General features: G+C 44.3%; 2 protein-coding genes across 7 annotated transcripts in view; one reads left to right on the plus strand and one right to left on the minus strand.

Annotated features, from left to right (window-relative positions):
• The window catches only part of Parn (poly(A)-specific ribonuclease), a 102,590-nt gene extending 89,831 nt beyond the window's left edge, over window positions 1-12,759 (minus strand). For both annotated transcript variants that reach the window (XM_050125785.1, XM_050125784.1), the window contains exons 1-8: window positions 12,602-12,759; window positions 12,128-12,205; window positions 10,476-10,555; window positions 9,740-9,807; window positions 9,578-9,659; window positions 5,876-5,936; window positions 2,111-2,255; window positions 117-182 (exon numbers count right to left, since the gene is read on the minus strand). In XM_050125785.1, coding sequence (XP_049981742.1) covers window positions 117-182; window positions 2,111-2,255; window positions 5,876-5,936; window positions 9,578-9,659; window positions 9,740-9,807; window positions 10,476-10,555; window positions 12,128-12,205; window positions 12,602-12,620 — 599 coding nt within the window. In that variant the 5' untranslated portion in view covers window positions 12,621-12,759. The remainder of the gene's footprint in view (window positions 1-116; window positions 183-2,110; window positions 2,256-5,875; window positions 5,937-9,577; window positions 9,660-9,739; window positions 9,808-10,475; window positions 10,556-12,127; window positions 12,206-12,601) is intronic.
• A 4,648-nt stretch (window positions 12,760-17,407) lies between these two features.
• Window positions 17,408-26,856, plus strand: part of Bfar (bifunctional apoptosis regulator) — a 33,889-nt gene continuing 24,440 nt past the window's right edge. For 2 of the 5 annotated variants that reach the window (XM_050125787.1, XM_050125791.1), the window contains exon 1: window positions 17,408-17,573. The gene's annotated coding sequence lies outside the window, so the exon portion shown is untranslated. Of the gene's footprint in view, window positions 17,574-20,302; window positions 20,402-22,039; window positions 22,184-26,856 lie in introns of those variants that run through there. The other 3 variants (XM_050125788.1, XM_050125789.1, XM_050125790.1) reach the window with 3 other exon arrangements.

Here is a 26,856-nt window from a genome sequence, read left to right on the forward strand (position 1 = left end):
GAGGGAGGGAGGGAGGGAGAGAGGGAGGGAGGGAGGGAGGGAGGGAAAGGAAAACACACATCAAAAAGCAGAACTCCTCTCCTACAAAGGAATGCATGCAACAAACAGGAACTGACCCAGTGCACGGCTCTAGATCCAAGATCTTCTTCTCTTCATTTTGTAGAAAATCCTCTATCTTCTCTCTGATGAATAAGAATCAGACAAGGACCATAAGTACCTTGAAGGAATGAAGTGATCAGAACAGTCATTGTACTCAAAATCCATACTCAAGTAACCAGCAAGTTACATTCAAAAGCACAGGGCTGGAGTGAAGCCAGTGGCACAGCACTTGTCTAGCATGAAGAAAATCCTGAATTCTATTTTTGGAACATGCCCCCACATACAAAAGCAGTCTAGTTTTTTCCCTTTTTCCTTTTTTGAGACAGTCTCATGTATCTCATGTTGCCCTCAAACTTGCTATGTACTGAGGACAGCCTGAACATCTGCTCTTCCTGCCTCTACCTCACAAGTAGAATGCTAGGGTTACAGATGTGCACCACTGCACTCAGCTCACGCAGTGCTGGAGACCAAACCCTAGGCTTTGTGGATTCTAGGAAAGCATTCTACCAACTAAGTTATATTCCCAGCCCCAAAAACATATGTCTTATGCTTATAGGTCTTTTTTCCATATAATTCGAGCATATCAAAAAGATAATCAAAGCCAAAGAAAATGGCAGGCGGTAGTGGCGCACACCTTTAATCAGGAGGCAGTGCAGGGGATCTCTGTGAGTTCGAGGCCAGCCTGGTCTACAAAGTGAGATCTAGGACAGGCTCAAAAGCTACACAGAAGCCAGGCGGTGGTGGCGCACGCCTTCAATCCCAGCACTTGGGAGGCAGAGGCAGGTGGATCTCTGTGAGTTCGAGGCCAGCCTGGTCTACAAGAGCTAGTGCCAGGACAGGCTCCAAAGCTACAGAGAAACCCTGTCTCGAAAAACAAAAAACAAACAACAACAACAACAACAAAAAAGCTACACAGAGAAACCCTGTCTCAAAAAACCAAGAGAAAAAAAAATTTAAGGGGTAGTGTGATGGCTCAGAGATAACTGGCTGCTCTTCCAGAGTTCCTGAGTTTAATACCCAGCATCCACAAGGTGGCTCACAACTGTCTGTAATAAGATCTGGTGCCCGCTTTTGACTGCAGGAATACATGCAGACAGAACACTACATACATAGTAAGTAAATTTAAAAAAATAAAAACAAAAAATGGGTGTGTTTTTACATATGCTTTGTGTGAATTATTGCTGTCACTAGCGAAATTAAAACATCTTCTCAAACAATCAATATTACATATGCAGAGACAAGAGTGCTTGCTACACAACCATGAGGGTAAGTGCAGATTCCAATACCAACAAGCCAGGCAGGACTTAACACACAGCTACAACCCCAGTACTGGGAGGGGGCATGGCAAAGACAGGAGGATCACTGAGCCATGCTGACTGTTAGCCTAGCTCCAGCTACAAGGAGAAGCCTCACCTCAAAAATAAAGCAAAGGGGGATGCAGATGGATACCCAACCCCCTTCTCTGACCTCCTCATGCAGACACCCACACATAAGTGTATAAATACCACTTACACAATCTGTAAGTATTTTAAGAAAGAATTCATCAATACTAGCAATACACTTTGACTTTTCTAATAAAGCTACTATACTGGTGACTAACCTATATAAGACTAGATAGACTAGATACTCCTCCCAGGACACATTTTCTTGTCAAAACTTCACTGTGAGAAAAAAAAAAAAAAAAAGTAAATACGGAACAACATTCTGGGAAGGTTTGGTCCAGACAGATCTGCACACCTGCTAAGCCCTCACATAGCAGCATGGAACAGGCCCAAACACGATGCAACTTGCTGCTATTGGCCATATTTAGATAAGCCACAATTAAAGCCTGCAACTCCCATGCACGGTCGTGTGAACACCTGTGCATATGAAGCACAAGTTGTGTGGAAGACATAAGTCCTGCCACAATCAAGATGCTGCCTCTGACATCACACCTATGTAGGTACCCTGCAGGTGCTGCCCAAGGTGAGACAGCCCCCAACCCGTGTGGCATGTCATTTCAGGAACTTACACTACTTGGTCAATGAACTTCTTCTGGTCCTCAGGAACTGTCACAGGACATTTTGCCATAGTTCCTGCCCCATTGGCCTGAGAACGTTTTTCATCAAATTGCTCTCTCAGCTGTCTTTCTTCTTCTTGATTCAGATATGGAATTCCTACACATAATTTTTTAAAGGATACATTAGAAGACATAATAATTTCACAGAGAAAACTCTTCCTTTTAATTTATTTTTCCTTATGTGTTAAGTATGTGCCTTGTATGCAGGTGCCTGCGGAGATCAAAGAGGGCCTTGGACCCCCTAGAACTGGAGTTACAGGCAATTATGAGTTGTCAGATGTGGGTGATAGGAACCAAGCTCCACACCCTTGGAAGAAAAGCAACCATTCTTAACTTCTGAGCCATGAAACTATTTTTGGTTGGTTGGTTCGTTTTGGTTTTTTTGTTGGGGGTGTTTTTTTCTGTTTTTGGAGACAGAGTCCCACCATGTGGTCCTGACTCTCCTGGAACTCACTATGTAGACCAGGCTGGTCTTGAACTCACATAGATCTGCCTGTCTCTGCCTCCTAAGTTATGGACTAAAAGTGTGCATCACTACACCTGGCTTAAACACAAGTTTTTAACTAACTAAAAATCTATCATACTCAGAAAACACATATTAACTATACTGTAAAAACAAAACCACAGAAGGTGAGTGATCATTAGAGATGCTTGTTCATGTATTCACTCATCATTTCAATAAATACTCGGCCCTGATGCTGTTCTGAGCATTTACGAATAAAAACATGAAGGAAACAACAGAGGTAGCCTGTTCTGCCACAAAGGGAACTTCTGATCAAATGAGCAAGAAAAGGTCACTGTAAGGGAAAACCAAATGACAAGAAAAAAAGATATGCAGAGCCAACGAAAGGACCGCTCTAAGAGGGAGAAGCAAAGGAATCATCACTGGATGCTAAAGTTAATTGACAACAAAATCAATCCGAGTTAGTATTTCCTCGAGAAATGCACAAAACGGGGCATTCCTGACCATCCTGTTGGATGTCAAAGTCACCCTGAGCAAGAGACGTCACAGAGCCTGTGACAGCCCTGAAGCTCCTGGAAAATGCCCGGACATCACGGAGTCTATGACAGCCCTGAAGCTCCTGTAGAATGTCTGGATGTCACGGAGCCTGTGACAGCCCCGGAAGAACTTCCAGCAGAAGAGTTATTCCAGGGCTTCTGGTTTTGAGACAGGGCCTCTTGCTACTGAAGCCAAGGCTGGCACTGAACTTGCAATTCTCCTGCTTCAGCTATGGGATTATGGGCAGCTACCACATCTGACTCTCAAAATTTACTCCTTCTATTTTCTTCTTTTCTTTTTTGTAATACTAAGGATGAAACTGGGTCTCACATAGGCAGGCTGACTGACTGCCTGACTGACTGATGTACCACCTACCACCTTCACTCCCAAACATTTAAGAGAAAGGAACGCCATTCTACTATGTCCTACTATCTAATATTCCAGCACTAACATTCAACAAATAGTAAGTCTCCTCCCTGATAAAGACGCTTCATGCTCTACAGTGACGACGGCACATGAGGAAGGCACAGCCCCTCCTCAGCATGCTGTCCAGTCCAAGAGCCCCACAGCTGAGCCACTGGAGTCATGCCAGCTATATAGACCACACCTCTCCCCATGAGTTGTCTCCAATTATAAGATAAACAGTAATGGGTATGGGAGATTGTGACCAGAAGGCTTAAGTATGAAATGCACCTGTCACACTGGCAGGACCTAGGAAACATTCCTGCATTTGGACAGATCTGAGTAAGTCCTAAAGGGGTAAGATTTAAGAGACCTAATTACAATCTAAGGAAATACTACCTACTCTCTTACTCACTCAGAATTAACCAGGTTACAAAAGAGAGGGTGGAGCTGAAGCAGTGAAAAGCACTTGCTACTGTTCTGGAGGGTCTGAGCTCAGGTCCCAGCATCACATCAGACAGCGCATCACCACCTTCACTTCCAGATGCAGAGTACCCAAAATCCTCCTCTGAGCTCTTGTACTCACACACACTGTATGGGCACAGATGTAATACAGAAATGCAAAAATGGGGGCTGGAGAGATGGCTCAGTGGTCAAGAACACTGACTGCTCCTCCAGAGGACTCAGGTTCAATTCCCAGCACCCACATGACAGTTTAAAACTGTCTGTAACTCCAATTCCAGAGGATCTGTCACCCTCACACAGAGATGCAAACCAAAACAACAATCAACGCTCATAAAAATAGTCATAAACTATTTAAAAAAAAAATAAATGCAACACCAAAAGATCACATAATCCAATAAAAAAAATAGAGTACAGACCTAAACAGAGAACTCTCAACAGAGGCATCTAAAATAGCTGAAAGACACTTAAGGAAATATTCAACATCCTTAGTCATCAGAGAAATGCAAATCAAAACAACTCTGAGATTCCATCTTACACCTGTAAGAATGGTCAGGATCAAAAACACTGATGACAACTTATGCTGGACAGGTTGTGGGGAAAAGAGAACCTTCTGTATTGCTGGTGGGAATGCAAACTGGTACAACCCCTTTGGATGTCAGTGTGGCGATTTCTCAGAAAATTAGGAAACAAGCTTCCTCAAGACCCAGTAATACCACTTTTGGGTATATATCCAAAGGATGCTCAATTGTGCTACAAGGACATGTGCTCAACTATGTTCATAGCAGCTTTGTTTCTCATAGCCAGAACCTGGAAACAACCTAAATGCCCCTCGATCAAAGAATGGATAAGGAATATATGTTACATTTATACAATGTGCTACATTCTACATAGCAGAAAAATATAATGACAGCTTGAATTTTGCAGGAAAATGGAGCTAGACAACATTATTTTGAGTGAGGTAACCCAGACACAGAAAGACAATTATCACATGTACTCACTCACAGGTGGTTTTTAAACATAAAGCAAAGAAAACCAGCCTACAAACCACAATCCCAGAGAACTTAGACAACAATGAGGACACTAAGAGAGACTTACATAGATCTAATCTATATGGGAAGTAGAAAGTAGAAAAAGACAAGATCTCCTGAGTAAATTGGGAGCATGGGGACCATGAGGGAGGGCTGAAGGGAAAAGGGGACAGGCAAGGAGGAGAGCAGAGAAAAATGTAGACCTCAATAAATATCATGGAAAAAAATGCAATTTTTTTTTTTTTTTTTGAGACAAGGTTTCTCTGTAGCTTTGGTGTTTGTCCTGGCACTAGCTCTTGTAGACCAGGCTGGCCTGGAACTCACAGAGACCCGCCTGCCTCTGCCTCCCAAGTGCTGGGATTAAAGGCGTGTGCCACCACCGCCCAGAGCAAAAATGTTTTTTAATAAAAAATTAAAAAGAGCTTCAGGGACATAGCTCAGTCAGTTAAATGCCTGCTACGGGGAGGGGCTCCAAAGCTTGTTTCAGGCTAGGCACACACTCTACCAAATGAGCTAGCTAGCTACATTCACAGCCCAAAATGCTCTTTGTGGGTTGCTGCTGCTTTTGAGAAGTAGGGATTGAGCCTAAGACTTCATACATGCCACGAGGAACAGAGTTTGGAGCCCCAGCACCCACGGACAAGCTGGATGAGGCAGCACACATCTATAAATGCAGTACTGAACATGAAACCTAGCACTGTCTCCATGATGAACTGTAAGTTGATAAAATAAAAAGGCTCTTGGAAAATGGTGATTCTCAAGCGAAATGAGATTTACTTCTGAAGGATTTTAAAGTTTTATCAACTACAAAGCCAGTCTTACCACTGCAAAACACTTTATTAAAGTCAAATCCTTGGCTTGCTAGGAAGTCGATGCTGGAACTCTGAAAATAGACAATACACATGTCAGTGTTAAAAATCCAGAGTGGACGGCTAACTCCCCAGTAGCAGTAGGCTCCCGCTCTTACTAGACTGACAGGAAGGCTGTAAATAGAAATAAGAACATTCGGGCTGGAGAGATGGCTCAGTGGTTAAGAGCATTGACTGTTCTTCCAAAGGTCCTGAGTTCAATTCCCGGCAACCACATGGTGGCTCACAACCATCTGTAAAGAGGTCTGGTGCCCTCTTCCATGCCCTCTTCCGGCCTGCAGGCATACACACAGACAGTATACATAATAAATAAAATAAATATTTTTAAAAAAAGAAATAAGAACATTCATAAAGCCTCAAGTCTAAACTGAAGAGTCAGACCCAGAAGGCCATCTTCTCATTAGAACAGTGCGTGTGAGCGTTGTGGTGATGGAATAGGCGTGGAAGCGAGAAGACAACTGGCAGAGTTGGGTCTCTCCTTCCACCTGCAAGTGGGTTCAAGGGACTGAACTCCTAATCCTCCCCCTTCCTTAAGGACTGAGACTGTAACTGTGCACAACCATACCCAGTCTGAGTCCTGGGATGGACTCCAAAGCTTGCTTCACGCTAGGCACACACGCTACCAAATGTGCTAGCTATATTCACAGCCCAAGATTTCATACACACTATGCGAGCGCTCTACCAAGGAGCTGTATCCTCAACACTCAGATTTTTGTTTTGTTTTTTTTCAGATAAGGTCTCACTGAGTTGTCGAGTTGCCAAAGATAGCTTTGAACTCAGCCTGTAGTCCATTAAAGGCTCAAGCTCTGCTGCTCCCTGCCTCAGTCTCCTGAGCAGCTGGATGACAGGCCTGTGCACCAAACCTGGCCAGTTGCATGTTCTTTCTTTCTTTCTTTCTTTCTTTCTTTCTTTTTTTTTTTTGGTTTTTCAAAACAGGGTTTCTATGTGTAGCTTTGGAGCCTGTCCTGGAACTCACTCTGTAGACCAGGCTGGCCTTGAACTCACAAGGATTCACTTGATTCTACCTCCTGAGTGCTGGCATCTGGCCAATTGGGTGTTTTTAATTTTCAAGATCCCATCCTGGCGGTAGTACACGCCTTTAATCCCAGCACTCGGGGAGGCAGAGGCAGGATGACCTCTGAGTTCAGGACCAGCCTCTACAGAGCAAATTCCAGGACAGCCAGAGAGATACACAGAGAAACCCTGTCTCGAAAACCAAAAAAAAAAAAAAAAAAAAAAAATTTAGCAAACCTGACTTAAACAAACACATCCTGCACCTGGAAGATGTGAATAGATTTATCAGAGTTAAGTAAATAATTTTAGAAATAGTGCATGAATTTGGCCAAATCATGAAGCCCTTCCTCAAAGTAACTAAAGAGGACTCTGTAGACCAGGGTGGCCTCACAGAGATCCGCCTGCCTCTGCTTCCTGAGTGCTGGGATTAAGGGCGTGCGCCACCACCGCCTGGCACTCTCCCTACCACAGCTGTGCAAACACTCCATCTCTGACAGACATGCTAAGGACATGGATAGGTGTTTTGTCTCCCATGTGCCAAACCGGAGCTGCTTAAAGTTTTTCCTCTAGAAACCCTTGTCATGCAAGAAATTTCACATAAACCCAGGTATAGGAATATAAAATAGGTAGACAAGTCAACCATTTGCTGACAAGTAAATTACAGAGACATTCTAGAAAAATTCTTTCATATACATCCAACTATTTTAACATTTATTAAAGACAAAAGCAGATCTGTGACATACCTCAAGCAGGAAAACTAGAAGTTCAAGTTAATCCTTGACTACTTAGTAATTTTGAAACTAGTCTGAACTCCATTGGAACAAGTCTCAGAAAACACTGAGAGAAAGAGAAGGTGGGAAGTAGAAAAAGAAGACAAAAAGCATATAAATGCCATCCTGCAACTCCACTTGCTTCACTCTGCCTGAAGTCTCTGCAGCCATTCCTGCATCTTACCTAGCAGCTCTGTGCTAAACACACTGAACTTTCAAGGATACAGTAAGATGTTTTGCCTTTAGGTCCCAGATGACATAATTGTAATCTACTCATACTGTAGCACCTACCTCTTTTGTAAAATGTAGTTCTGCAGATGGAGGTATGTGTCTATGTGTATGTATGCAAGTGTATGTAGTATGTGGGAGAGGGTGCATGTGTCTATGCATGTCTGCATCTTCGTATCATTCTCTGCTTTGCTGTGTGTATATTATCTGCACTTGCCCATATGATGTATAAAGATGCGCACAGGTGCACTCAACTCACCCATACAGCCATACCATATGTGGAATCCTGAGGTCCTAATCACTCTCCAGTTTAATTTTTGGTCTCTCATTGAACCTGGGGCTTGCCTTTTCATCCAGACTGGCTGGCCAGTGGGCACCTCCCCTCAGAACCTACCTGTCTCAACATGCAGCCCTGGGATTACTGATCCTGGCTATCATGCCCTGATTCTCCACTCAGCTATAAACCCAAAGCCTGCAGTTATAGACTTTTAAATAAAACAAGCAAGCAACAACAACAAAAATACAACTTTATGGCCAGGGAGGTATCTCGGTTTATAAGTTTACCTATTATGCATGAGACCCTAGAATTACAGGTATGTGCCACTTGTCTGTCTATCTACACCTTTGGGTTCAGTTTATGCAAGTGCTGGGAATCAAATTCAAGGACCTGTGCATATTAGGCAAGCACTATACCTACTAAGCTACATTCCTAGCCCTTATCTTGTAACTTTAGAAAGTGCCCAGTGCCCAGGAGTCTGTGCTTTGGATTTCCACAGATGGATTACCACTTTTATGGCAAAAAAGGAAAAGACTAAGATGAACTCATGTTAGTAGGGAAAGACCACCTAAGCTGCAGGATTACAGGGGAAAGAGGCAGCCCCTCTCTTCCATCGTACACCCACATACACTCTGCTTATTCACGACAACAAATAACCAAGCAGGCAGAAGGGAAACTTTATTTACCTAGTATCTGCCAAGCCAGAGACCACAAGAGTCTCAGGGGAAGTCTCCCTGCCTCTCTACTTTGTGTTCTTCTCAAAAGGAAAATGGAGTCTTTTCCACCTTCTGTTTCTGAATTGGTGAGTTAGGGGAAAGGACCCAGGTTTAAAAAGTTTGACTCTTTCAGAAAAGAAAGCTCTACCCTTGAGGAAATAACAAAGATAATGAGGTAAGGAGAAGTCTGGGGTCCTGGTGTAGGGTAAATACAGAGGAAGACAGAAGATGTCCCAAATGGAGTCCCACCGCAATGTCATGATCCCCAACTCAGCTTTATTAATAAATAATACAGTGCAGGATCTAATTTCCATCTGCTTATCTTTAGAGCCTATCTCTTATAATATCTTGAAATAAAGAGGAGCTAGCAATATCACTAATTTAAAAACCTAAAAATGAAGGTCAGAAAGGTGAGATAACTTATTCAATGCCTAAATCTTGTTGCTTGGTTTTATGGTTTTGTTTAGTTGTTTGTTGTTTTGCAGGGTGGGGGGTGACACAGGATCTTATATAGCCCAGACTGTCCTCAAACTCACCAGGTAATTCTGATCCTCCACCTCCCTACTGAGGCTGTTATCACAGGAATTCTTCATTGCCACTCCATCCCAACAGCATTTCATAAGTAGAACAAGTGCAGTTCCACTACTAACCTGACAAACAAACTTGACGTCCGGCGAGGCCCTACTGAAAGGCTTGGGGAAAACATAGAAGTTAAACGACTTCGTTATATGCCTGGGAAAATAAGAGAAAAGGACACTTAGGGGTGATATTAGGAGACAGCTTAGGAATTCCCAACTATTAAGACAACCTACTTGGAATCTGTGTGGTCATACTTAAAAGCGCAAAGGCCAAACTGAAACAGCAAAAAGTCCATAGAATGCTGGCAAAGGAAAAAAAAAATCAATCACAAGAGAGTCATATATCTGACATGAGCAAGTATTCTCAATCTGAAGCCTTTCTGAATCACTCAACATAACTTCAGCAGAATAGACTGTGCAAGCTATATATCAGTAGTCTTATTCATTTATACATAGTTCTTAATTTGTTCCCAACTAAGAAGCTATCTACCATCGCCAGAGCATAGCATTAAGCCTATTTCCAAACTATTACAACTACATATTTATTTCTTACACATCAAATTAATTTTAAGAAATAATAGCCCTTACTCAGAATTTTTTCCAACAAACAATAACTTTTGCTATTTTAAACATCACTAAAATGTTATTTTGTGGCTGGTGTTGAGAAGATACACCTCCAAAAAAAAAAAAAAAAGAAGCTGGGTGGTGGTGGCGCACGCCTTTAATCCCAGCACTCTGGAGGCAGAGGCAAGCGGATCTCTGTGAGTTCAAGACCAGCCTGGTCTACAAGAGCTAGTTCCAGGACAGACTCCAAAACCACAGAGAAACCCTGTCTCAAAAAAAAAAAAAAAAAAGAAGATACACCTCACTTACAAAATACGAAAGTGTAAGTTTAATGATTCCACCCTTTCATAATTCAACAGCAGGAGCCACATGGCAGAGAGAAAGACATCTGAGGATATCCACTTGCCTTTTTAAGCTTCTGATATCGCTCTTCTGGGGTATCAAAACCACTTGTTAATGCAGTAACAGAAGGTCCATCGCTGATTCCTGGATGATAACAAACAACAATTGGGTTCATTAGTAAATGCCAATATAAAACTGCCTCTGCTAGAGCCTTCATTCAGTGCCGATTCATATCCCTATTATTTAAAATTAATTCCAAGTGTCTATATCACACTTTTTTAAAATTAACATTAATGTGTGCGCTGGGTGTAGCTAACTGGTAGAAGAGCTTGCTCATCATGCACATGAGAGAGCCTGAGCTGGATTCCTACATTCAAAGAAAAATAATAATTAGGGGTTGGAGAGACGCTTGCTGTGTAAGCATGAGGACCTGAGTTGGAATTCCCAGAACCCATGCAAACAGCTACATGGAGCACTGTGGATGCAGAGATAGTGGATCCCTGGAGCACATCAGCCAGACAGCCAATCAAGGAGAATCACTGAATTCCAGGTTCAGTAAGAGATGCTGTCTCCAAAAAAAAAAAAGTAGTTTGAGGAAAACAACCAATGAATGTTGAGCTCTAGCCTCTGCTCATGCACATGGATGTACACATACTTAAAGACATATTCACGCACACATGTATCTACTGAGCAACGCAAAGATTTCCACTAAAGCATTAGGAATATCCTTATCTGCCGTTCAAGTGTGGCCCTGGCAAGTCACAAAATACCATTTACATGATGTATCTAGAGTGGCCACAATCAAAGACACAATCAATGATGGCAGACAGAGGCAAAGGAGGTAATGGATAATTCCTTGAGTAGTGTGTCTGTTTAAGATTAAAGGAAAAAAATTCCAGAGATACAGTGCCGACCACATCGCAGCATGTGTGTAATTAATGCCACCAAATTACAAAACTACTTAATAATAACTGAAATAGGGCTGGGGAAATGTGCTTGCCATGCAAACTAAAGGACACGGGTTCGGACCGTCACTGTATAAAAGCTGGACATGACAAAGCACAACTGTAACCCCAGCTATGGAGGGTGAGAAACAGATCCCAGAGGCTGCTGGCCAACCATCTAACTGAAACAGCCAGCTCTAGGTTCAACTGGAGAATGCGTCTTTTAAAATAAAATGGAGAAAGCCCGAGTGTCCACAAGCCTTTGATCCCACCGCTCGGGAAGCAGAGCAGATGGATCTCAGTGAGTTCGAGGCCAGCCTGGTTTACGAAGAAAGTTCCAGGACTACCAGGGTTGTTACACAGAGAAACTCTGGCTAGAACAGAAAAAAAACAAAAACAAGAAAACAACAGCAACAACAAAAACTAAACCCTCTGCTCCCTCTCGGTCCCCCGACGGAGTTTCTCTGTGTAACATCCCTAGCTGTCCTGGAACTAGCTCTTGTAGACCAAGCTGGCCTCGAACTCACAGAGATCTGCCTGCCTCTGCCCACTAAAGGCATGCACTGCCACCGCCCAGCAGGCCTCTGCATTTTAACCATAAACACCTAATTGTTTTAAGCAGTGACAGAACCACAATCTGTTTCCACAAACTTCAGTCTGACTAATCACAGAACCACTGCATCTCTCCCACGCTTTTGCCATAACTAGCAAGATTACAAAAGGAGCCTTAGCCATACAAGGTGTAAACCCCGAGCTTTTAAGGGAGTGATACCTGAAAACTCCCCATCGATGGCGAAGAAGTCAGCCTCCTCTATGGCCTGGTACACTTTGTGAAGATTAATCTTAAAATCTGCAGAGAAACCAAGAGGAGATTCAGAATAGATGGCCGGCCTTCCAGCCCACCAACTAAAATGAGAAGGGAGAGAAGGGTCCGGAAGAGCGCCCAGGGCCAAGGAAGAGTCGGACAAGTCCCTAAGGTGTACAAGGACCGAAGAGAGACAACTTAAGGGGTGGCTAGGCAGAAGAGTCCAAGACCCCAAGTGTGCACGACTGAGAAGGGTAGGCCAGAGGGAGGTGCACTGGGAAGAGCGGCAAGCGTGCCAAGGGTGCACGGTTCGCAGAGGGACAAGGATGCAAAGCCAAGCAGAACTGACTTGGCCCCGGGTTCCGCCAAGCACACGAGGTCTGGGCCTAGCACTCTGGGTGGGCTTCGGGACAAGGGAGGAGGGACACGGCGGACACGCACTACTCCGGATTATCTCCATTCTGCGGCGCTGACGGAACCCTGGCCCCGCCCAGGCCGACGCTGGTCCACGCGCAGAGTTCCACAGCAAAGAGCAGCTACCCAGGTGTCGAAGGCGGCCACGAAACAGACGACCAGGACACTTCCGGAAACAGCGCGCGCCGCTGCGCCTGCGTCAGAGTTGCGTCACGGCAGGGGCGGGGCGGGGCGGGGCGGAGGCTGAGGGCCTCCGGGATGTCTAGGTGCAGGAAGTGGTGTTGCTCACAAAGTCCCACAAACACTGGCCCAACTGTTCTGACCCCTGGTTGACCAACAGATTTTTGTTGTTGTTTTGGTTTGGTTTTTGGTTAGGGTTTTTCCTATGCTCTGGCAGTTCTGGAACTCGCACTGTAGAACGAGGTGACCTCGAACTAACAGAGATCTGCCTGCCTGGCCTCCGGAATGAATGCTCGGATTAAAAGTGTGTGCCACCACCGCTTGACTTGATCCAGAGATATTTTTTTCCCTGGACTTGAAATTCCGGACCTGAAGAGGATGAAACAGGGGAATAGCAAATTTGAAGCCACTTAGGCAACAAAATGAGAAGCTCTCTAGAAGTAAAGAAGTAAAAATATATATGTGCGTGTATACATACATGTTGTGTGTATGTGTATACATACATGTTTTGTGTGTCCGCGAACACTTTGAGACTAAAAGTGTACATATGTTGTGTGTGTACATACATGTGTGCATATATCATACGTGTGTGTGTTATTTGTGAGTATATGGGGTAGTGTTGGAGAGGTATATGTGCATGTGTGTGGTGATTGCCAGTGGTAGGCAAAGGAGGACCTTGGTGTGATCTCTCATTGTCTACCTTCCTCGAGAGAGGGTCTCTCACTGAATCTGTTTCAACAGAAACGGCTGGCCAGACAGTTCCTAAGGTACCAGTCTCTGTCTCCGAACCCCGCGATGCAGGCCTTCAGGGCTGTTTCTGGCTTTTTACAAGGGAGCTGGGGATTTGTACTCAAGTCTTGTGGATTTGACAGCAACAACTTGGTTGTTGTCCAAGTAACCATCTCTCAGCCCCTTTTTACTGAGTTCCCATTCCTTACCTCTCTGGAAGGATGGGGATACCATGATGAAAAAGCATGGTGATTGTCCCATTGGACCAGAAAACTTGGGGTAGTGTAAGGACATGGAAAATTTTTAAAACTTTGCAAGATCAAGAGCTGGTTAGGACACTGGGTTCGAGTAAAAACCAAAAGATGTCCCAAGATGTTCCTAGCAGCTAACCCCACCTGTAGACACCCAGCTTTGTGGTATAGACAGAAGCAGACATAACTGCTTGGGGGGGGCATGCACAGAAGCAGAAGCAGCCACTTAAAGGAGGAAGGGGGTGTGCAGAAGTAGCCCCCATCCTTCATTTAGCAAGACCAACCCTCTTGATCCAAAATGAACCCCGCTTGTGTATTTTGCCTATATAAGTCAACCCCAAATGAGGAAAGGGAGCTCTCTCTACTGCGCTGCATTGTACGTAATGGATGAGCTCCCAGCCTGGCTGGAGAATAAGCCTTGCTTTTGCATTCGGGACTTGTTTGGATTCCGGTGGTCTCTCTGGAGGTCTCAACTTGGGCACAACAGTGGGAAGGAAAATCTGACTTGCCCTTTGGAAACATGGTAGTTGCTATGGAGATAAAGAGCAAGGAAGGTCCTGCAACAGAGAGTGATGAGGATGCAGGGTTCCTTAGCTAAGCAGAAAGGGCAAAGCTGGAGCCATTAGAGGTGAGTCATATTGGCTGGAGATCGTTGTTGATCCCCAATGCCTTTCACTGGACTGACACATAATAGATACCCTTATCAAACTGATGGAGTGAATAATTCCTACTCGGTCTTTCAAAAACCTCACTATAAAGTTGTCCAAAGGGCTATTTAAAACTTAGCTCCACCATTTAGTAACCTGGTAATGCAGCCAATCTTCCTAAACTTCAGTTTCCTGGGGTCATGTTGAAGGTCTATCATGTTGAATTTTAAAATATGTGAATTTTAAAGAATTATACAGGTAAGTAGTGGTGGCGCACGCCTTTAATCCCAGAACTTGGGAGGCAGGCAGACCCCCGGATTCGAGGACAGCCTGGTCTACATAGCAAGTTCCAACACAACCAATGGTACATAAAGAAACCCTGTAAAGAAAGAGAGAGAGAGAGAGAGAGAGAGAGAGAGAGAGAGAGAGAATTATACACAAATCAATCTGTATAAATAACTGATTGGTTTGTTGTTGAGTGGGAGAAATTTGAAACAGGGTCTTACAATGTGTTAAATGTAACTATAATAATAGCAATACAATAGAAATTGAGGTCAGCCCAGGTAAGGACGTTGACAAATAATACTCTTCATGAATGAGATTTTACTAGGAGTCAGAGTTTGAGACTGTGATCAGACCTCCTGGTAGGAGGGAGAACATTAGATATGGCAGGGGTGCTAAAGAGAAGGGAGGCTTGCCTGTAAGCCAGGAGAGGAGGAAGTAGAAAAATTGCTTAGTAGTTAAGAGTATCCATTGCTCCTGCAGAGGACCTGAATTCAGTTCCTAGCACCCATATCAGGAGACTCACAGTTGCCTGTCACTCCAGTTGGGGGCCTCTGGCCTTCATGGCACATGCATTCACTTGCACAATGCAACACAGTCACAGACACACACATACACATAATTAAAAATAATAAAAGTAGCCAGGCGGTAGTGGTGCACGCTTTAATCTCAGCACTCCGGAAGCAGAGGCAGGAGGACCTTTGTGAGTTTGAGGCCAGCCAGGTGTACAGAGCAAGTTCCAGGACAGCCAGGACTATTTCACAGAAAAAGTTTCAAAAAACCAAAAATAAATAAATAAATAAATAAATAAAAATATTATAAAACAAGACCTGGATAAGACCCTCAATAAGAGTGAATAAAAGCCAGGTGGTAGTGGCGCAGCCCTTTAATCCCAGCACTTGGAATGCAGAGACGGGCAGATCTCTTGTGAGTTCGAGGCCAGCCTGGTCTACAGAGTGAGTTCCAGGAGAAGTTTCTCAAGACAGGGTTTCTCTGTGTTGCTTTGGAGACTGTCCTGGAACTAGCTCTTGTAGACCAGGCTGGCCTCAAAATCACAGAGATCTGCCTGCCTCTGCTTCCTGAGTGCTGGGATTAAAGGTGTGTGCCACCACCTCCTGGCTTCCACTACAGCTTTCAAAAGCTACAAAGAAGTCCTGTCTCGAAAAAGCAAGGGGGGAAAAAAAACCAACCTGAGTGTGGAGGCACATGCTTTTCAAGCCTGTACCTTAGGCAGAAACAGACATATCTCTGAGTTCCAGACTGGCCAGGGTTATGTAGTGAGATTCTTGTTTGGGTTAAGGCTTTACCCCAGTCCCTGGTATCCATATACCTAAAGAGTCTGGAATGTTTGGGTGGAAGTTCCATCTCATGCCCCTCCCCTGTGAGTTGCTTCAGTCAGACTTCACCTCTGAGAAAGCCCGCCAAATGATGACCCCTCCCCAGAGGGTATTTAAACTGCCCCCCAGAGAACAAACGTATTCCAGTCTTCCCTCCCCATCTCCTTTCCTCTTTAAAGTGCTGGAAGGTATCCATAAACCTAGGCTTTTTCTAATTGTTTGATTTGGTTTGATTTGAATTCTTGCAGTGGCAGAGAGGCTTATTGGGTCACAAAAACTTTACAATACTGTCTCAAAAACAAAAAAAAAAGTGAAGATAAGAGATATAAAGACAGAACAGAAGAACGTGCATGATATCCTGAACGGTAGGGCAGTGGATGTTGCAATCTGCTGGCCTGGTTAGTCACCTGGGTACCCTGTCCCCTAAGAGATAAGCTCCTCCCCCTCCCAACTCTCCTCACCCCCCCTTCACTGAGGCAAGCAGATCTCCTTCCTGCCCCCCTTTCTCCCTCCCCTTCTGGAGAAGCAGCTGCTACTTCTCCCCAACCCTTCTCCCTTCTCCCCTTCCCCACCTCTCCTCTTCTCTTCCCTCGCCATAACCCACAATCTCTTTAAAAATTAAACCTGAGTGCTGGGTGGTTGGTGGCACATGCCTTTAATCCCAGCACTTGGGAGGCAGAGGGAGGCTGATCTCTGTGTGTTCAGAGCGAGTTCCATTTGGGGCTCCAAAGCTTTACAGAGAAACCCTGTCTTGAAAGGAAAAAAAAAAAATTACGCCTACAGGTCATTCGCTGCTATTTACTATCTAAGTTAGAAAACAGTCACCTTGACTTTTCTTCCCTGGTTAGTAAATTTATCTGTCTGTGAAAACAGGTTTTTGGGTGTGGTTTGTGCCTAATCCCTGGTCTGGGAGGGAACCCCCACTGGGAAGCGAGGTTTCCCTCCTCCTCTACACACCTTGCTCAAAACATTTGGGGAGGTTGATTTAAGAGGATCTCAGATTTACGACTAACCTGGGCTATAAAGGTTGTATCTCAAAAAGGAAAAAGTTAAAATGGTAAATTCTGTATCCCCTATTACAATGAATGCCTCCTGAGTGCTGGGATTAAAGACGTGCTTCCACGGCTCCGGGTTTATAAATAAAACTTTAAGCCCGGCCTCTGGTTTTCTGTGGAATGCGAAGATAAGATTTATTGCTGTGCAAACGGGACAGCGTGAGAATTATTTTAAAGTCTAACCAAAGCTAAATCATGTAAACACAGGAACACGTTCCGGGAGCGAGGCTTAATGGACAAACACCTCCCCACCCTCGGGCTGTGATTTCGGGGCTCAGACCACGCGGCAAATGGGCGGGCCGCACGAGTGCGCATGCGGCACACCGTTCCCTGGAGCGGCCGCTCTAGGCAGTGGGGAGGTCACCTGGGGTTGAGAGTCCGCGGCGTGAGAACGGCCTCTCCTCTATGGTCGAGGGAGCCGGCACGGCCCGCCCGTAGACGTAGGTTATTTCCGGAAGCGAAGCCTGCGGCTTTCTGCTTCCGCAGGGCTCCTAGCGGGTCCCGGGACTACTGGCGAGGTGAGCTTCAGCGCGGTGGAAATGGTGGTGGGGCTCTTGGCTTGGGATGGAACGGACCCCGCTCCCCGAGCCGCGCCGGCAGGGTGGCCCAGGCTCGCGGCCGTTTCCTCCCCCGGGCTGCCGGACTGTTGCCCGCGTCGGGGTCTGGGTCTAAGCCACTCGCCCACTTGGTGGCGGACAAGGAGGTGTTGTTTCCACACACCTGCGGGCTAGGGGTGCCTGCCACGTCCGCTAGATCCTTAGCCTTCCTGTCCCAAGGCAGACTGTTACTAATGGAAAACGCAGAAAAGGGAATATCAAACTCCAACGTCACACTGGACTGACCTGAGCTTCGCTCTTGTCATTCCCATACTCACGGCTCAGAAATGTTGTAGTAAGGGGAGTGTGTGTGTGTGTGTGTGTGTGTGTGTGTGTGTGTGTGAGAGAGAGGCGGGGGGGGGGGTGTTGGGCAAGGGGCGAACCACTAACTTTGGTAGAAAAGAGAAAGTGGGAGCCTTGTTGTGCTACCGAAGGGTCAACCCCAGGGAAGCCCTTTGGTTTGCCCTTGTTGGGTTGGCCCCAACGTCACACCAGGTGAGGCCAATGTGAAGGCGTTTTCCTCTATCTTTAGGCACACCCCAGAGCCAACACGAACTGCACGTGCCTACGCAGTTTTGTTTGTTCTTGTTACTGCTGTTTTGTAAGCAGTCTGGACGTGTCCTGACCCATGTTCGGTTATGCCCGTGTTTTTCTTCCACAAACCTGATGGGAAAACCGTACTCCTGGGCTGTTCAGACCTCCCCCCTTTTCCTTTTCTTTTTGTTTGTTAAATAAATAAATGCAGCCTTTATTTATTAAAATACAACTGAAATGCCACTACAGTTCCCCTTTTTGTCTAAAATAATAAAGAAAGCTATAACATAAGAAAACGACATACAATAAGAACAATGAGTGTATGCAATATATACAGGCAATAAATACATCAAAAAGTTCAGATATATGCTATCAACACTGTAGCCACCATTCAGTAAAATTAGTAATCTCATTAAAATCAGTCGTCCAGCAAACTTTTTACCTATCTGTGGACACAGTTTGGCATCTATTTCCAACAATCCTTTAACGTTGATAATAGTGTGGACTAGTTAATGGGAAATAATGAGGCTCAAAGGCAATCAGGTTGAAAAGCCTAGGTTAGCCTTTACTCTGAAAACTTATTTTTTTTGTTGTTGTTGTTGTTGTTTTATTGGTAGGTCGGTTTGTGGGAGGGGGGTATGTTTGGTTTTCGTTTTTATTTTGGGACAGGGTTTCTGTATGTAGTCTTGGCTGCCGAGGAACTCAGACAAGGCTGGCCCCGAACTCATGGAAATCCACCTGCCTCTGCCTTCAGATTAAAAGCACAAGCCATTATGCCTGACTTTTTTTGATTTTTGAGTTAGGATCCGTATAGTCCAGGCTGGCCAAGAATAACTCTTGGACTTTTGATTTTCCTGACTTTCTGAGACTGAATCGGATAACAGGAAATGCAGAAGGGAAACTGAAACTGTAAATTGACACCAGTGATAGAAGATAGAATTTCCCTCTTTTGATTCCCAATTTCATGACTCAGAAATGTGGATCTATGCAAAAGGCAATTTTCCCTGAGTGCTGAGATTATACACGTGTGCCATCATTGCCAGTTTATACACTGCTAATGTTAGAACCTAGTAAGCAAAGCAAACATTCTACCAGGAGATTAGGCAACACAGATAAACCTTATGTAGCTGCATAGAGACAGGAATGGCTGACTTGGAGTGGATTGATCATCAAAGCCCATTTGGATCTTGTTAGTGGATACTTTTCACTTAGAAATCGTAACAGATGGGAGTGTAATGATCCACATGAGGTAGCTGTTGACAACCATGTTAATTAAGCCAATTAAAAATTTTAAGTTCTTTTTAAATGATGGCCAGACAAAGAGTAGGGTTGTGCCTCTGAAAAATGTCTTGGTGCCCAAACTCAGGGATAGAGGTTTTTAAAGCAAAAACTACAAAGACCATAATTTACATCAAAGGTCAGAGTAACCTTAAATGTTCATTCCTGGCAGAGTATAATAGTTATTTTAGACATAACCTCAAATGAGTTGCCAAGGCAGATGTGACCAGAGAGGGAATATAGGTCTGAGAACAAACAGAACACGGACCAGACAGGATGGTGTACTTTAGTCATTTCAGGGGTGTATGAAAAAGAAAGAAAGCCCTCAGGGAGCAGAAGTTTATAGGTGGGGCTGCGTTGTGGTCTGAGAACAAAGTCCAAGCTCAGTAATAGCATTGTGGAACCTACTTGCGCTAGGAACCCTTCTGAGCGGTCTTTAATAGCCTCCTGAGGCTGTATTGTTATTATCCCCATTTTACAGGTGAGGCAAGTGAGGGAAGTGACTTGTCTGAGATCATGCTAAGATTGAACTTACTCAATCTGTCTCTGAAAATGTTAGTTTGACAATCAGATATGGTGGTTTAACAAGCCAAGGCCTGATGGCACGGACCTTTAATTCCAACTGCTTGGTAAACCGAGGCAGCAAGATTGTAAATTCAAAACCTTAGTTCTGTGGATTAAAGCTGAAGGCCACTGTCTCTGTAGTAGAGTGTCCGTTTAGTGTGTACAAAATCCTGGGTTCAGTTCCCAGTGCTAGCAAAGTTAGTTTGTTAGTTGGCCATGCAGATTCTTGAGTGAATTTCTAACTTCTGTGAGTTTTAATTTTTTTTGTAGTAGGGAATGTTTTGGCACTAACTGGCTTGAACTAAGGATGACCTTGAAATCCTGATTCTCCTGCCTCCTGCTGGGATTATATAGGCTTGTGTCTACAGATCCAGGTTAGTGGGGAAGGTTTTGAGCACTGGAGGAATTTGATGGGAATTTTGCTCTAAGAAAATTATTCAATCATTGCAAAAGAGATTTACAACAAGAAGCGTAAGTGGTATGTAAGTTTCACTTTAGCCGTACCTTGTCTAAGACATATTTAGGCATTTGCTTGTAGATTCCATGCAGTACTAAACTGCCAGGCTCATGATAATCTTGTGAAGCACTTGTTTCAGATACATAGTCAGGTCCTTATCTGTGGATTCCGTGTCTATAAATTCAACAAGAGGTAGGGAAATTTGGGGACTGGAGAATGTAATTCAATAGTATAATGAATCTAGCATGCACAGTGTTCCTGAGGTCAATCCCTGGCTGTTAGGAAAAAATAAGAGGGGCAGCTCCACAGCACAAAGAAATCCAGTTAGGCAGATCAAACCAAATCAAAATGCCCATTGTTTTATTAAGTGCAGTGCATAGCGGGGAGACAGGAAAGCGGGAGCACATGTAAACCCAAAACCACCTGTTTCTCCTCTGGGAACCCACTTAAAAACTCTGGCATGCTGGGATTTGGAGTCCAGAGCAATGCAACTGCCAGGCCAGTGTGCTGGGATGGATGCCAGGGGCTGGGGCTAAGCTCCAGACTTAACACGGGCCCTGCCAGAACATCCAGGAAGTTGCCACATGCTAAGCACGACACTGAATGCAGAGGAATGAAGCCATACACAGGCATGTACACCCTCTGGTAGCTTCCTGCCGGTTCACAGATCCGCAGGCTCTCCAGCGCTGTGGGTCTTGTTTGCCTGGTATTTTGCTCATGTTTACTTTGTAGTCAGGCCTACTGTGGTTGCTTGTATGCTGAGCACGTATAAGAGATAACTAAATGCCAGGCTGTGGTGGTGCCTGCCTTTAATCCCAGCATTTGAGATTAAACTCTGAACTGTGTGAGTTTAAGGCCAGTCTGGTCTATAGAACGAGTTCCAGGACAAGATTCAAAGCTACACAGAGAAATCCTGTCTTGAAAGAGCAGGAAAGGGGGGGGGGGGGACTGGAGAGATGGCTCAGCGTTTATAGAGCACTAGCTGTTCTTCCAGAGGTCCTGAGTTCAATTCCCACCATCCACATGGTGGCTACAACCATCCATAATAGGATCTGACACCCTCTTCTGGTGTGCAGGTGTACCTGCATAGCACTCATACATAAAATATAAATAAATAAAAATTTTAAAAAAGAGAGAGAGAGAGATAACTAAGGGAGTCAGGCGGAAGGCAGAGGCAAGCAGATTTACAGAGCGAGTTCCAGGACAGCAAAGGCTACAGAAAAGCAGCAATAGATGACTGAGGGATATAGGATACAGTGCATAGGCTGCAGGTAAACACTGTCCTTGCCCAGAAAGGATTTGTGGACTCAGATTGAGGCACCTCTGGGGAGTCCATTCTGGGTCAAGTTCACCGTGTTTCCCACAGCATTCTGTTGAATGTCAGATGGTTGTCACTTCAGTTTTCATCTGGAAATATCTAGAGCCGTGTTTTATAGCTGTTCTGATATAATATGTTTGACTGTGGCTAGACTCTGGAATTCAAGGAACCCAGGATTTGGAGAGACAAAAATATGGCTGGAATATTTTTTCTTTTCTTTTTGGTTTTTCGAGACAGGATTTCTCTGTGTAGTCGTCCTGGCTGTCCTGGAACTCACAGAGATCGCTGGCCTCTGCATTCCGAGTGCTGGGATTAAAGGCGTGAGCCACCACTGCCCGCGTGGGCAAGACTGGAATGTTACGCGCAAAGTATAGGAATGAGGTTGGTAGCTGGGTTTTCCTTTTCTGGGAGGTAGGTGCAACTCCTGCCACATTCGAATCATGTCATCAGTTCTGCCCTTGCCAGGGTTGAGAGTGAAGATGGAATGAGTTTGGCTTAACCAAAGAGGAGAGTCTTGAGTCACAGGTTTATTGTAGGTTTTGGGTTGTTGTGGGGGGTTTTAGTTTTGGTTTCTGTTTTTTTTTTTTTTTTTTTTTAATTGATATTCATTGAGCTCTACATTTTTCTCTGCTCTCCTCCCTGCCTCTCCCCTCCCCCCTTCAATCCTCCTTCAAGGTCCCCATGCTCCCAATTAAACCAAAAAAAAAAAAAATTTACTCAGGAGATCTTGTCTGTTTCTACTTCCCATGTAGATTAGATCTATGCATGTGTCTCTTAGGGTCCTCATTGTTGTCTAAGTTCTCTGGGATTGTGATTTCTGGGCTGGTTTTCTTTTCCTTATGTTTAAAAACTACCTATTAGTGAGTACATGTGATAATTGTCTTTCTGTGTCTGGCTTACCTCACTCAAAATAATGTTTTCTAGCTCCATCCATTTGCCTGCAGATTTTAAGATGTCATTATTTTTTCTGCTGTGTAGTACTCCATTGTGTAAATGTACCACATTTTCCTTATCCATTCTTTGGTCGAGGGGCATTTAGGTTGTTTCCGGGTTCTGGCTATGATAAAGCTGCTATGAACATGGTTGAGGACATGTCCTTGTGGCACAATTGAGCATCCTTTGGATATATACCTAAAAGTGGTATTATTGGGTCTTTTTTGTTTTGTTTTTGAGACAGGGTTTCTCTGTAGCTTTGGAGCCTCTCCTGGAACTAGCTCTTGTAGACCAGGTTAACCTCAAACTTACAAAGATCCTCCTGCCTCTGCCTTTTGAGTGCTGAGATTAAATGCGTGCACCACCACCACCCGGCCTTATTGGGTCTTGAGGAAGGTTGTTTACTAATTTTCTGAGAAATCGCCACACTGACATCCAAAGGGGTTGTACCAGCTTGCATTCCCACCAGCGATGCAAAAGTGTTCCCTTTCCGCCACAACCTCTCCAGCATAAGTTGTCATCAGTGTTTTTTTTTTTAAAGATTTATTTATTTATTATGTATACAACATTCTGCCTCCATGTATGCCCACATCACCAGAAGAGGGCACCAGATCTCATTACAGATGGTTGTAAGCCATCATGTGGTTGCTGGGAATTGAACTCAGGACCTCAGGAAGAGCACACTGAGCCATCTCTCCAGCTCCTGTCATCAGTGTTTTTGATCTTGGCCATTCTTACAGGCATAAGATGGAATCTCAGAGTTGTTTTGATTTGCATTTCTCTGATGACTAAGGATGTTGAACATTTTCTTTCTTTCTTTTTTTTTAAATATTTATTTATTTATTATGTATACAATATTCTGTCTGTGTGTATGGCTGCAGGCCAGAAGAGGGCACCAGACCTCATTACAGATGGTTGTGAGCCACCATGTGGTTGCTGGGAATTGAACTCAGGACCTTTGGAAGACAAGGCACTGCTCTTAACCACTGAGCCATCTCTCCAGCCCTCTGAACATTTTCTTAAGTGTCTTTAAGCCATTTTAGATTCCTCTGTTGAGAGTTCTCTGTTTAGGTCTGTACTTCTTTTTTTTTTTATTGGATTAAGTGATCTTTTGGTGTCCAATTTTTTGAGTTCTTTGTATATTTTGGAGATCAGATCTCTGTCTGATGTGGAGTTAGTGAAGATCTTTTCTCATTCTGTAGGCTGTCATTTTGTCTTGTTGACCATGTCCTTTGTGTTTTGTTTTGTTTTGTTTTGTTTTGTTTTTCTAGAAACACCCCTGGCTGTACTGTAACTCAGTTTGTAGTCCAGGCTGGCCTCAAACTCAGAGAGATCCACTTGTCTCTGCCTCCTATAGCTGGGGTTAAAGGCTTGCACCACCAGTACCTGGCCCATTTCTAATTTTTGTAAACCTGAAAGAAGTGTGCACTGACCTTTCAGAGGTTGTAAGAAGCCTATCATGAACAAATAATGCAAGGCAGTGTATACTTGACTTTTACTCACTAGCACACACCAGCCAAACCTCTGACCGCCTCCGTGGCAGCCTCTGCGCAGCATCCTGGAACCCAGAGCCATCAAGCTGCACTGAAGCCATGTCTTCCAGAGTCAGCCTCCCTCGGGTGCAGGGGAATTTTGAGGCCAGTGTCTCAGTGCCCATCAAAGGACTGCTAGGACTGTCCTGGTGAGCTTGTGGCTTGCCCGACTATCCATGCTTCACATCCCCGCTATCCTTGGTCACCATCCAAAATTAGTGTACAGATGAGATGTGCTCTAACAGACTTCCTCAGAGTTTTGTAGTGATGAATCTGGCCTGAGGAGAACAAGGGACGGTCTTTCTGCAAGGCAGCAGTGTTGGTGCAAGGCCATGAAAGATGATTTTAGAAGATGCTCCTCTTACCGTTCGTTAGTCAAGACAGTGGTCTCTCCGTAAAGGGGCTGCTCGTTCTTCAGCAGATCAAGTGTAGGTGAGAAGGACTCTTCATATAGCAGGTCTGGATCCCATGAAGGGCACTCTCCAAAACGACGCAAGCAGAATTCTTCCCGTTGGTTACAGTTTAAGGAACCCGTGCATGCTCATGCCTCCTACAGATGGCACAGAGAAGAAAAGCCAGAAGGAGGTCAAAAGAGGCCTGGCTGGTCTTTGAAAACATCACGAGGCACATACCCATCAAGTTCCCCAGCAGTTCCCTCACCAGAAATCTTAAACAAACTCAACAAATTCCATGGAAAGAACTTTCTGAAGCTACCAGCAGGCAGGCTGTAGAAAGGCCAAAGATGGCAGGTGATAGTGACTTACCTAAAGTTTCTGAGTTTGAAGTTGGAGTCACGGAACCATTACTTATGGATCAGCCCCAGGGGCCTGAATCAAACAGAACAGAAGGCACAGAATTAGTTGATGACCAACTGACTAAAGCAATTGCATCCAAAACCAAGGAAATCTAGCAAGCCGTACCACCAGGACTATGAAACCTTTGCGATGGTAATGAATGCTGGTTGAAAAGATCTGTCATGGGCTGGAGAGATGGCTCAGAGGTTAAGAGAACTGACTGTTCTTCCAGAGGTTCTGAGTTCAATCCCAGCAACCACATGATGGCTCACAACCATCTGTAATGAGATCTGGTGCCCTCTTATGGCCTGCAGGGACACATGTAAGCAGAATGCTGTATACATAATTAATAAATAAATCTTTAAAAAAAAAAAAAAGAAAAGATCTTTCATTAGAAAAACACATTCAGTTTGCACTCTGAATTCAGAACTTGCATGAAATAAGTGAGCAGTGTGTGAGAGAGCTCAGGCAGCTCACTGCAGAGTATGATGCTTCTTAAGAATTGGTGCTCTGGCAGAAAAGCGTTCCTCGGTTTTTACTCCAGAATTGCATAAATACTTCGAATATGGAATTTTTGTGATGAAAGGAAATACTTCAATGTCAAGTAAGTAAAACAGCTTAACGCAATCAATTCCGAACTCCATTCCACCTATAGAACCTACTCATTCATACACACGCCAGTGTTCAGTGGGTGTCTTAGCTGCTGGGAGCAGCTTCTGATTTACTCATGTTCTTAGTTTTCCAAGTGCAAGAATGTGTGGCCCAGGCCGGGCGGTGGTGGCACACGCCTTTAATCCCAGCACTTGGGAGTCAGAGGCAGGCGGATCTCTGTGAGGCCAGCCTGGTCTACAAAGGTAGTTCCAGGACAGGCTCCAAAGCTACAGAGAAACCCTGTCTCAAAAAAACCAAAAAAAAAAAAAAAAAAAAAATGCGTGGCCCAAGTGTACTTTATAGTTTAGAGACTGAATTTCATAGTAAATGATAGCATATAAAAATGTTAGCATTTTGAATTGTGATTTTTACTTTCTTTACTTGCTTGTATTAAAATTATCCTACATTAAAGTTGTTGGACCCTAGAGTCCAATTACCGTGGAGGAGTCACCCCAAGAATACACTCTCACACTGCAGTTGTTGTAATAACAAGAGGATTTTATTCTGCCACGGCAGGGTCCCTCAGCATTCAATGCCAAGCACCTCGAATGCCTGTTACAAGCCATTTTTAAAGCAAAAGGCCATAGAAACAGGGTGGGGACTCGGGGTTGTTTTCCAACTATTAGGATTGGCTTATTCAAGGGGGCTTCTAATAACAAGTGATCTGAGCCAGGGCTGGAGAGCAGTTGCCAGATCAGGCGAGGTAACAGGGAACATCTGGGGGTCATTCTGACCCCTTTCCAGGGTCAGAGTCAAAACATCTGTGGACATCTGTGGGTTGTCTTGTCCCAATTCTAGGAACGGAACTCTATTTAGAGAACATCCACAGGACATAGGGAGATGGAAAGTTCCCAACATTTCAGTACGGGGGAGGGGGTAGCACTAAGACTGAGGGCTCAGTAATGGCCTTAGAATTGTCTTAAAGGTCTACAAAGTATATTATTTTAATAAACTGGTGCTTTGGTATCTTGAAAAAAATAAAAAAGTATAGGAATGGGCTGAATCTTCCAAGGGCATGTGAACTTATAATATGAGTTGAGTTGATGTCTGTATCTTTGTGGCACTTGGGGGTTAAACTCGGAATTTTGCCCTTCTAGTCAACTGATGACCCTCTGAGTTATACTCCCAGCACCAAAATGGATAT

This window comes from Alexandromys fortis, unplaced genomic scaffold (assembly GCF_014885135.2).
Source record: "Alexandromys fortis isolate MF-2015 unplaced genomic scaffold, M_Fortis_MF-2015_v1.1 scaffold_238, whole genome shotgun sequence".
In the NCBI taxonomy this organism is placed as follows: Eukaryota; Metazoa; Chordata; class Mammalia; order Rodentia; family Cricetidae; genus Alexandromys; species Alexandromys fortis.